The 11,372-nt window shown below is 46.6% G+C and overlaps 1 protein-coding gene across 1 annotated transcript in view; it reads left to right on the forward strand.

Annotated features, from left to right (window-relative positions):
* Positions 1–6,063: 6,063 nt before the first annotated feature.
* Positions 6,064–11,372, forward strand: part of ATP8B1 (ATPase phospholipid transporting 8B1) — a 59,063-nt gene continuing 53,754 nt past the window's right edge. Inside the window, exon 1 of the mRNA XM_029922390.1 lies at positions 6,064–6,244. Coding sequence (XP_029778250.1) covers positions 6,064–6,244 — 181 coding nt within the window. The remainder of the gene's footprint in view (positions 6,245–11,372) is intronic.

The raw sequence follows: 11,372 nt of genomic DNA on the forward strand, positions 1-11,372 counted from the left end.
GTTGTGAAGTCTTTGTTTTGCACATCTGTCTCTCAAGGACCCTGAAAAGGCCGTGATGGAAACTAGCATGTCCATTGTGTCTACTCTCTGTGGGCTGTCTCTGGGGGCTTTCACAACCTTTAGTTATCAAAAGGAATCCTCACTGTATTTGAAAGGTAGCTATTCCCCCCCCCTTCTCTCTCTCTTATTTTTTTGTACACATGGGATAAATGAGCTTCCACAATGCTAAGAAACCCACCTGATTTATAAATTAGTGGGTAGAGCTGGGAATGGAATCCAGACTCTTCTTCTTTTGAATAAACCATGGTGCCTCTCAGACTAAGCAGGAGCTGAGTAAGAATAGTTTCTAAAGATCCTATGACCGGATAAATCCTTGAACGCAATATCACTTTGGTGAATTTAAAAAAAAATCCTGATATATCTGTTGCCTACTTACTCTTACATCTGGTCCCACCAACTTGGACGCCATGATTGTAAGCACTCGGATTGACGAGGAAGCCTCCCCACCCCCTGCACCAGATGAGGTCTGTTAGCAGACGCACAATCACCACTCCCTCGGGTGAGGAGGGAGATGGTGGTCTGTCGGCTGCGCTGGCATGCGTCCTCTCCAGTTTCACAGCTTGCAGTAATGGAAACACTATTCCCAGTCGATAGGACAACTGTATTAGGGACATGTCCCCACCACTGCTCCTGGTCATTTATTGCGTATTCCCAAACCATGCACGATTTACCCAGGTCAGTGATGATTCCCCCTTGTTGTGGGCCTTTGATATTGGCCACTTGTTTTTGCTGCTGTCTCTTATTATCTTTTGTTTACTCCAGAGGTCAACAGACATCTTTTGTAAAGAGCCAGATAGTAAATATTGTAGAGTCTGAGGCCATATGGTGTCCATCACAACCATTCAACTCTGCTGTGGTGGAAAAGCAGCCATAGATGATACAATAAGGAAGGAACAAGGATGTGTTTTAATAAAGCTTAATTTACAAGAACAGGTGGTCAGCTGAGCCAGGCCTGTCGGCTGTGATTTGCTAACTCCCGTCCAGACGCTAAACCCCCTTAAGGAAGAAGCCAAAGGGTCTCCTGCGTGTTGGACACTTGCCAGGTGCCAGGTGATAAGAAAGATCAGGACTCAACTTCAGTACCTTCGATCCCTCACCACAGGCTGATTTAGTTTTGTAGTAAAATCTTGGGCAGTAAGTGTTGAATGGGCTTGATAGAGTGACACTCCTAAAAATCTCCATTGTGTTTGACTTCTGAACTTGGAAGCTTCTTTCTCTCTTATCATTGCTGACAAGCTTTTCTCCTTCATCCAGTGACTATTTGAAGTCTTTTACGGTAGGTGGTAGGTGTGAACTGTGCAGAGATGGCAAAGATATGTTTGTTTCTGGTATAAGATTACTCTCTAAATCCTTGAGGCTTTATCAAAAGTGAATTTGTTCTTTCCCCCAAAGCTTTGAGTGGCAACAAAAGGTAGGCAGTGAGTATGCCCAGATGGGACTCACTAGCTTGTGGTCTAGTGGGAGAGGGAGATGACAAGTAAACGCAAATGCATATTTAAAAGTGGTAGGTACCAGGAGGGAAGGAGAAAGGTAAGTGTTTGGGAGGTTGGTGGGAGCAGGAAGAAGAGGGCAGATACCTGTTTTAACGCTATCAGTGAACGTGAATATTGAATTTGAGAGCTAAAGATTGCAAATTAGTAGCTGTGGAGAGAACTGAGAGAAGAACATTTCGGGCAGTAAGTAGAAGGGCATGTGCAAAGGCCCTGAGGCAGGAAAGGTTTCACTTGCTCAAGCTGAAGGCAAGGCCACAGGGCTGAGGATTAGCGAGGAAGAAAGAAGTTGTAGAAGCGTGCAGAGCTCTCAGAGTTGGGGGGAAGCTTTGATTTAGTTTAAAGAGTCATGGGAACCCACAGTGAATGAATCTGCTTGGACTGCCATAGCAAAGTACTCCCAACGAGGTGGCTTAAACACAGACATTTATTTTCTCACATTTCTGAAAGCTGTGAGTCCACGACTGAGGTGCCAGCAGGGTTAGCTTCTGGTGAGGCCGTCTTCTTGGCTTGTAGGTGGTCACCATCTGGCTGTGGCCTTTCCTTTGTGCGTACACAGAAAGAGAGAACGCTCTCTCTCTGAGGTCTCCTCCTTGTCTTGTAAAGACTCCAGATCTGTCAGAAAGGTCTCACCCTTATAAAATTATTTAGCCTTAATTACCTCCTTAAAGGCCTGCTCTCTACACACAGTCACATTGGGGGTTAGGGCTCCAGCCTGTGATTTTTTAAGGGGACACGGCTTTGTCCATGACACACAGGAAGGGGCTAGCAGGACAGTGGCACGACTCTGGGAGCTGTTCGGAAGTTGATTGCAGAAGTCCGAGGAGCGGGTATTTGCAGCATGGCAGGAGAGAGAGGATGGCAGTCTGCATTGGGGTGATGGCCTTGGAGACGGAGAGCAGGGGATGGCCCGGAGGTGTGTGTTAGGCAGGAATGACTGGCCTTGCTGTGTCTCGTGGCCGTCGTGTATAGTTTACTTACCTGTATCCCTGAATGACCCGGAAGTCTCCATAGGGTCGGTGCCCAGTGCCTGGGCGGCAGTCTGCACCCGGCAGGTGCTTCATGAAGGCTGAGTTAGTGCACCCAGGGCTGCAATGTGCTGCAGGGGTGGTGAGAGACGTGACAAAGTTTCCAAAACCATACTCTACACAGTGCCCGCCTCGGCATCATGGCGTAGAGCAGGAAAGTGGCTTACGGGACTCAGGACTTCAAAGAAATGATTTCTTCCCAATTTTTCTTTGGTGGTGTTATGATGGGAGAGCTAGAGGGTTCCCATGTGTGTCTGCATTACACACACACGCACGTACACACACACACACACACACACACACACACACGCCGCAGAGAACTTCCGCTCCGCTCAGAGCTCTGCTTTCCAAGCAGCCCACACAGTCTGGCCTCGGCTGGATATTCCAGTGCAGAGCTGGCTGCCTATGCAAGGCCTTTGCTTACCCTGGATCGCGTCCTCTGGCTGTTGAATCCATTCCTCTGTGTCTGTCTCCTCCCACAACCTCGGCTGGATCCAGTCTTAACATGGGAAATAAGCACAGAGACACTTGGCAATGACAATGATGAGGGAAACAATCACAAAATGTTTCTAGAATGCACTGAACGCCCCTGACGTGGACGCCTGAAAATGGTTAAAGTGGAAAATTTTACCTTATGTACAATAAAAAAAATTGTTTCTATATGGTGCTTTCAGACTCATTAATATCGTACGTGAGACATGAGATCCTAACTTACGCCCCTTAGCAGCCGGTCCTTAGTGTTCCTATCTCTAAGATGGAATATTATCTATGTCACAGGGTGGCCCTGCTTGACCCGTGGTGGGTGTCGATAAATGGTAACTGCTTCGTTATATTTTTGTTCTGAAAGATTGTTGGCGAAAGTTTTGCCATTAAGAGTTTGGAAATTTTAAAGAGCGTGTATTAAATTTAAATAGCAGCTAAAGCAGGGGTGGCAATTTATTGCAAAACCACAAGTGAGACATGTACGGAGCCCAAGCTACAGTTATGTACTGGCCCACGGAGAACTGGGCAAGCAGGCTAACGTTTCAGTCTGCAACCAAAAGGTTTTAGAACAATTTGCCTGTGCTTAAGCGTAGTCCTTTAATAGCCTAATATTTTACCTCCCGGTGAGAGGCAGATATATTTTAGAAGAGATTTTAGGAGATGGAAAAGCCGAAAGGGGCAAATACCCACCCCATTCCATTTGTTGTTATAAAGAATATTTTTTCTAGTTATGGAAAGAATTGAAAATAATGACTTCACGTTTTGAGTCCTTACTGTCGTGTGAGTACCGTATTGGGAATTTACTATATGCCAGATACTGAGTCAAGCACTTTACACGCATCATTTCACTTAAAGGATGTGTGGCAATTGCTGACATTTTGAAAAATGTCTGCATAACTGGAACTCTTCTATACATACTCACCTTTCAACTCAACAGGTTTGGACTTTTGCAACTTCATTAAAATCCCTTCAGATCATGATGTAAGTTGTATACTGTCTCATAGTGTGAAGATATCACAATATATTTACATAGTTTCCAATGATTGGACACCCAACTTACTTCTGGGTTTTATGGTGTTAAATGATACTGGACAAAAATATATATATTATAAATAATATATGATGATATATATTAATAATACATAGTATAAATATTTAAACATTTCCTACGTGTTCAGTTATGGCTACAGAAATTCACATATCCAAGATGCTAGATTCGGTACAAAGCATGCCATCAGCCAAGTAGTTTCACTCACAGCAACTAACCCTTGATTAAAACATAAAGAACTGTATTATAAAAGTAGAATATAGAAGATCTCTGCTTAGAAAGCAATTGTTTTTGCTGCAACTTAAAAAAATTTTTAATGTTTAGTTTTGAGACAGGGAGAGACAGAGCATGAGCAGAGGAGGGGCAGAGAGAGAGGGAGACACAGAATCTGAAGCAGGCTCCAGGCTCTGAGCTGTCAGCACAGAACCTGATTTGGGGCTCGAATCCATGAACCATGAGATCAAGACTTGAGATGAAGTTGGATACTTAACCGACTGAGCCACCCAGGCGCCCTTGCAATTTTTTTTTTTTTTTAAGTAAGCTATACACCCATCATAGGGCTTGAACTCATGACCCTGAGATCATGAGTTGATGCATGCTCTATCGATTCAGCCAGCCAGGAGCCCCTGTGCTGCAAATTTTTAATAATTATTGTGCAAGCCATTCAGAAAGTTTTCGTTTTCTCCTCTGTAGGACAGGAGTCACAGTAGTACCTCCACCAGGGTCGTGTGGGGAGTTTCAAGAAGCCAGGAAGCCAGTGTCCAGAAAGCATTTCATGCAGGGCCTCGAATGCAGTTAACACTACATAGATGTGAGTTGCTGTTATTAACAAGGTCAAGTCCATGGCAATGCGATGCTCATATAAATAATGCCGGGCTGCATGGCTAAATATCTTCCTGATATAAATATCATATGGTTGTGCTTGTCACTTGTGGATTCATTTCAAACAGCGGTGTACACACAAACACAAATTCTGGATGTGGGGTGTGGGTGGCGGCAGTTAGGAAGAGAGGTGAGGGAGGGCTCCCAGGAAGTAAAGGCGGGGATCTAAGCTTTAAATGTATCACAGAGTGAAGGCGCCGAATATTAGCGTCTCAGTGCGGCCCTGTCTCAAACTTTGCCAGCCACTGCAGCAAGGCATGCAATTGCACTGAGACCTACGATACAAATAAATGTGTGTGTGTGTTTTGTCAAACGGTTTCATCAAACGGTACTGACTCTTATGAAGCCTGCCGTGCTCTGGTGCTTTATTAGCGGTTACATCTTATTTTAATGTTGCTTGTGAATTCAATTTAATTTGCTCGGTAGAGACCCTCAATTTGAAATGCTACCTTAAAGCTTATATATGCTTAAAAAAAAGTTTGCAGCTACGTTTTTGTTGTTAATTCTTGCTCAAGCATGCTAATGAATTGTTTTGTTCTTTTAAAAGATTTTTTTAAAAATATAATTTATCAACTTATCTAACATACAGTGTATACTGGGTGCTCGTGGCCTCAGGAGTAGATTCCCATGATTCATTGCTGTGTACAACATCTAGTGCTCATCCCAACATTAATTTTTTAATGTTCATTATATTTGAGAGAGAGAGAGACAGAGAATGAACAAGGGAGGGGCAGAGAGAGAGAGGGAGACACAGAATCTAAAGCAGGCTCCAGGCTCTGAGCCCATCGCAGAGCTCAAACCCACCAACTGCGAGATCATGACCTGAGCCAAAGTCAGATGCTTCACCAACTGAGCCACCCAGGCGCCCCATGAATGGTTTTGTTCTTATTTGCTTGATAATTTGGACTTCTGGGTCATCATTCAGACACAGTTGCATGTTCATTTAATAATGTTCAGTTAAAAGGCCCTTGTAACGGGCTGCAGGCAGAATTCAACCAAAAACTGGGCACGGGTCATCATTCACTCGGGTTTCTCCTTCTCTTAAACCAGCTAGTTCCAGTTTGCCAGCAGAATGAGTTCAGAAAGAGACTCGGAAACAACATTTGAGGAGGACTCTCAGCCTAATGACGAAGTGGTTCCCTACAGTGACGATGAAACGGAAGATGAGCTTGATGACCAGGGACCTGCGGTTGAGCCAGAACAGCATCGAGTCAGCAGAGAAGCAGAGGAAAACCGGGAGACGTTTCGAAAAGGTAACCCCACCGGGACCAGAGACTGGGGCCCGTCCTGTCCGTCCCACTGGGCAGTGACAACAGGGGCACAGGATGGCCAGTCGGTATTAGGTTGGCCGGGAGGGATCTTCCTTCTCTTCCGATCCAGCTGGGAGAAAGGGGTCAAGGGGCTTGGGGAACAATGAGTTTGGACACTTTGTCCCCAGCATGCAGGGCTGGTCGACCTACCTGTCACGTGCTGCCTGGAAAGTGGAAGGTCGTAGGTTAGTGTCTACTTTTAGAAGGGACTTATATGCGGAGAGATTTGCTTGTTACTCCACCAGGAAGCTTGGAGTTGGCACAGCTTTTGTTCGGTCCTTTGTGAAGATGACATGGTTTTGGGTCTGCTTGCTGTGAGGAGCAACAGCAAGCGGCCCTACCTGCCCAGAATCAGGGCAGCTTCAAGGCCGGGTCTGGACCAGGGGTCGAGACCAGACGGTAACTGTTTTAGGCTCTGTGCACCAGATGGTCTCTGTCACCTCTGCTCAACTGCCCTGGTAGTTCTTAAAAACAGCCACAGGCAGTCCGTCCTTGAGGCCAGCAGAGTGTAGCTACTTTTATGACGATGCTTTTTCCTCTGTGGTTTTTCTAGTTCATTTCCTACTGGTTCTCTCACCCTGGCAAGGAGACGTGGTCTTTTCCTGCAGTGGCTGAGCTTCATGAGGAGCCGATCCTTTTCTCTCTGGGCCCCAGATTTGCTCCAGGATTCAGGCTGAAGATATTTCTTCCATGGTCTCTCAGATTCCAGCTAAATAACATTAGGTTCTCATTTCTAGAAATCTCCATGAAATTACTGTCTCTGACTATCTGGATGCTGTCTCCACAGCCTTGGTCAGAATAACCTCTGGTTCTGTCTGGCTTCCCCAGAGTCACCATCACTGCCCATCTATCCCCCCAGAGCCTCCAAAGTCTGCTTACTTTGTGTCACCTTCTGATCCCTTCAGTTTTGCTGCCAGGTTCTGCTCCCTGGTCCACATGATTTTTGTTTGTTTATTTGTTTGTGTTCATAGTGTTTCACCCGTAGAAAGAGCAACATGCATGAGATGTCACTTTGGGGATGATTCCTCCTGCTCTGCTCAGGAGGCTCTCCATGGGGAAGAAAGAACATGTCCAAATGGGCCCCTTCCCACCCTGGGCCCCAAAACCAGGCCGGCTGTCAATCCATGTATACTGTTTGCCATACTTAGTTTTCCGCATCAAACATTTAGAATGATCAGAACTACCTGTAGATTTCCGGCTATAATTTTAATCTATTGGGTGTTAAGCTTAAGTGCTTTCTGCCTTGAAGCAGGAGAAACAAAAATCACAATACTTGACCTAAACTAAAATGGAATCGCTGCCAATCTGAACAGGAATGCAGCCTGTGTCATAACCAAGGTCCACACTGGATGCTGCTCCAATGGGGATCCAGCTGAAGTAGCCTGACAGATTAGCAAGGGAGTCCTAGCTGAGCGCCTCCCATCATGAGTGCGGTCTTTCTTCTTCATTCCTTCCCCCGCTGAACTTCTAAGTTTCCTGTCACAGACTCGGAATCACTATCATGTGTGGATATCTGAGGAGTTGGCAGAGAACCGGCTCAGTGGGGTTCAAGGTGAACTTTGCCGTTGGGGCTTGGTGCCACGCTATCAGCTGTGTGGTCCAGGGCATAACAGAGGACAGGCGTTGGGTGCCTGCGGAAATGTCAGAGAAGCACGTACCGGGTTGGAAACTCTCACCTCTGGTTTTTTTCCAACTCTACCTTCACTCCTGGTTCTCAGGGCCCTTTCCTGATCGTTCAGTTTGCAGGTCATCTTTCTTGTAGATTTCTACTGTCGGAATACAGGTCTCACAGGAGCCCAGCCTTGATCGTGGCTCTTCATGGTCTCTTCCAGTGGCCGTTTGTATTTCTTGGGGAGTCTGATGGTTCTCATTTCTTTTCTTTTTTTTTTTTGAAGACTTTACTTTTATGTAATCTCTACATCCAATGTGGGGCTCGAACTTACAGCCCCAGGATCAAGAGTCATAGACTCTATGGACTGAGCCAGCCAGGTGCCCTGCTAGTTCTCATTTCTTAAAACTCCTGTCAAACAACCTTGCTTGTGACTTTTAGAAATACTCTTATTCCATCTCCTCTACCTGCCATTCCCCGAACCACAGAAGACGTTCAGTAAAGGCCAGACCTCTCTCCTGCACGCATGCCCACTTCTGCCCAGCACGTCTCACAGCAGATCTGCTTCCTCCCCTCTTCCCTCCTTCCATCCTTTCTCTTTTCCTCTGCACCCCCTCCTTCTCCCTTCTTAATTTTTTTTTCATATTCTCGGTCATTTTCCCGCTTAAGGTCAGTGTCATTCTGACTTTTTTTAAACTACCCTCTGTCTGGACATTTTACATGAAGGATAGTTTTTTTCAAAGAATTCAATTCTTTAGAAGCCAGAGCATGAGTCACTCTGAAGTCCTGTCTGGCTGAAGGAAACCAGAGGCCGGTGTGCTTTATCGTGGAGCAGGGCCTGAAAGTACATGAACCACATTCATTTCTTTAACAGTATCCTCTCGGTGCAGAAAGTTGGCTTTTTAAAGAAGCCCTTGCCCAGCCGGGGGAAGCGAGTGTTTGAAGAGACCCATATGGATGCTTTTATTGTGGGCTGTGAGGCTCTAGCACAAGGGTAAATAAACATGCTGTTCGAATGTGCCGCAGAGGAAGAGAGAAACCCACAGATTTTACTGCAGTAATTTCACTCTGAGTTTACTTGGAGCAAGGACTGGCAAAAATACGTGGAGACGCTTCCCATGCTGTGGGAGGAACCCGCGTTTCCTGACGAGCACACCGCGGCACTTTTTCCCAGTATGCATCCTGGAAAACGCTACTTCTGCAGATACTGCAGGGCATGAATATTCTGTGGCCCCTGAGACTGGAAATTCTGAATTCTTTAACCTATTCTTGGAGTTTCGAGCTGTCCATTAGCTGAAAAGGATCCAAGATACTCAGGCGTGAGAGAAACAGGTTTAAGGGCACCTGGGTGGCTCAGTCAGCTCAGCGTCCAACTCTTGATTTCGGCTCAGGTCACAGTTCATGGGATCGAGCCCCGCATCAGGCTCTGTGCTGACAGCATGGAACCTGCTTGGGATTCTCTCTCTTTTTCTGTCCCTCCCTGGCTTGTGTACTTATGCATGCACTCTCTCTCTCTCTCTCTCTCTCTCTTGAAGTAACTAAAGATTAAAAAAAATAAATAGGGGCACCTGGGTGGCTTTGTTAGTTCAGCGTCCAACTTCGGCTCAGGTCATGATCTCACAGTTCTTGGCTTTGAGCCCCGTGTTGGACTCTGTGCTGACAGCTCGGAGCCTGGAGCCTGCTTCGGATTCTGTGTCTCCCTCTGTCTCTGCCCCTCCCCTACTCATGCTCTGTTTCTCTCCGTCTCAATAATAAATAAACATTAAAAAATGAACAAATAAGCCAATTTAATTTTATTCAGTCACAGGTTCCTAAAATCCCTTGATTCTAGAATGCTGTGGGGTTTTTAATTTGCCTTTTGTCGGTTTGTTTGTTTTTGTTTTTACCATCCCACCATCCTGGAATCTGCTAGGTCAGGTCCTTGGGTAGTTCTGGGCCAGCCAGGAACCAGCTTAGAGATGAAGCCCTTGGGAGTAAATCAGTGCTCGGGAGGGGGTTCCTGGATCAGTGCAAACTGGCTCGCTCCTCTGAGCTTGGCAGTGAGCCAGAAGGCTGTCTCCTACCTCCTCGGAATCACTGCTTTCTTACCACTTCCTTCTCCCACCTTGCGGGCTTGCAGATCGTGACTTACAGCTCCCTCATCCTGCCACAGACTCTTGCCTGCATCCCACCTTCTGCTTCAGTTGGTGTCCTGTCTGCCTCCTGTTCTCATAGCCAAGCTTCTGGAACCCCATTTCTCTAGTACTGCACCCTCCTGGTCCTGTGATTCTTCCCCTCCCCAGGCTGCCCTCCGCCCTCTGTGTAACGCTGTCTTAAAAGTCACCAGAACCCCAAGGCTAAGGCCAGTGAGCTTTTTGTCGCCCATCATATTCCAACCTGTTTTCCCTGAAGTGCTTGGCCTTTGTGACAGTCTCTTCTTCAAGAGTATGGACCTTGGCAGGAGACAACGCCCTCTTTCCCAGCACCCCTCCTGTTTTCTGGTTCCTTCTGGGGAATGTTCACATCCCTCCTTTGTACTCCATTCTCTCTCTACAGGCCTTCCTTGAGCAAGCTAACTCCCCTTAACCTGCTCACCTACCATATCTCTCCGTCACTCTGACAGGTGAGGTGCATGGTGGGGAAGAGGGAAGACACTGGGCTGCTTTCTAGCTGTGTGACCTTGAGGAAAGGACTTCTCTCTATGCCTCCATGTCCCCATCTGTGAAATGCGCACAGTGTAGTTGTGAAGATTAGAATAGAAAATAAATGTAAAGGATTTAGCACAGCTTAGGCATACAGTAAGTGCTCAATAAATAGTAGCTGTTGATCCCCACTGTCCCTTCCGGCCAGTTCCTCCCTTAATGTCTTATAGAACGAACTGAAAGTGCCTACCCTGCCTGTCATCTCCTGTCTTCTGGCCATCATCAAACCTTCTTCTCGACCCTTCTACTTCCTTTTTTTTGTTTTAATTTTTTTAGTGTTTTTATTTAGTTTTGAGAGAGAGAGAGAGAGAACGTGAGCAGGGGAGGGTCAGAGAGAGAGGGAGACACAGAATCTGAAGCAGGCTCCAGGCTCTGATCTGTCAGCACAGAGCCCGACACGGGGCTCAAACCCACAAACTGTGAGATCATGACCTGAGCTGAAGTCGGATGCTTAACCAACTGAGCCACCCAGGCGCCCCAACCCCTGTACTTTCTTTTGGGGCACTCAGATTCTCCAGGACCCCCAAGGCTAAAGCTGTGGGTCCCTCCTTTTACACAGCTCCTTCTGTCCCCACATCCAAAGATGGTGAATGGTTGGAGAGGTGGGTGGGATAAAGAACAGTTCATTTCCCACCAATGGATTTGCCCACATATTGCGGAAAATTTGGGTGTTGTAAGGTCGGTCACTCCTGCCTCTGCCATCTTCCAGACCTTTCCCACGAATGCAACCTTCTCTAGTCTTTTGTTCACAGACCTTTGGGCTCTCATGCCACTCCCCCCC

This window comes from Suricata suricatta, chromosome 14, assembly GCF_006229205.1.
Source record: "Suricata suricatta isolate VVHF042 chromosome 14, meerkat_22Aug2017_6uvM2_HiC, whole genome shotgun sequence".
NCBI classification, from domain to species: Eukaryota; Metazoa; Chordata; class Mammalia; order Carnivora; family Herpestidae; genus Suricata; species Suricata suricatta.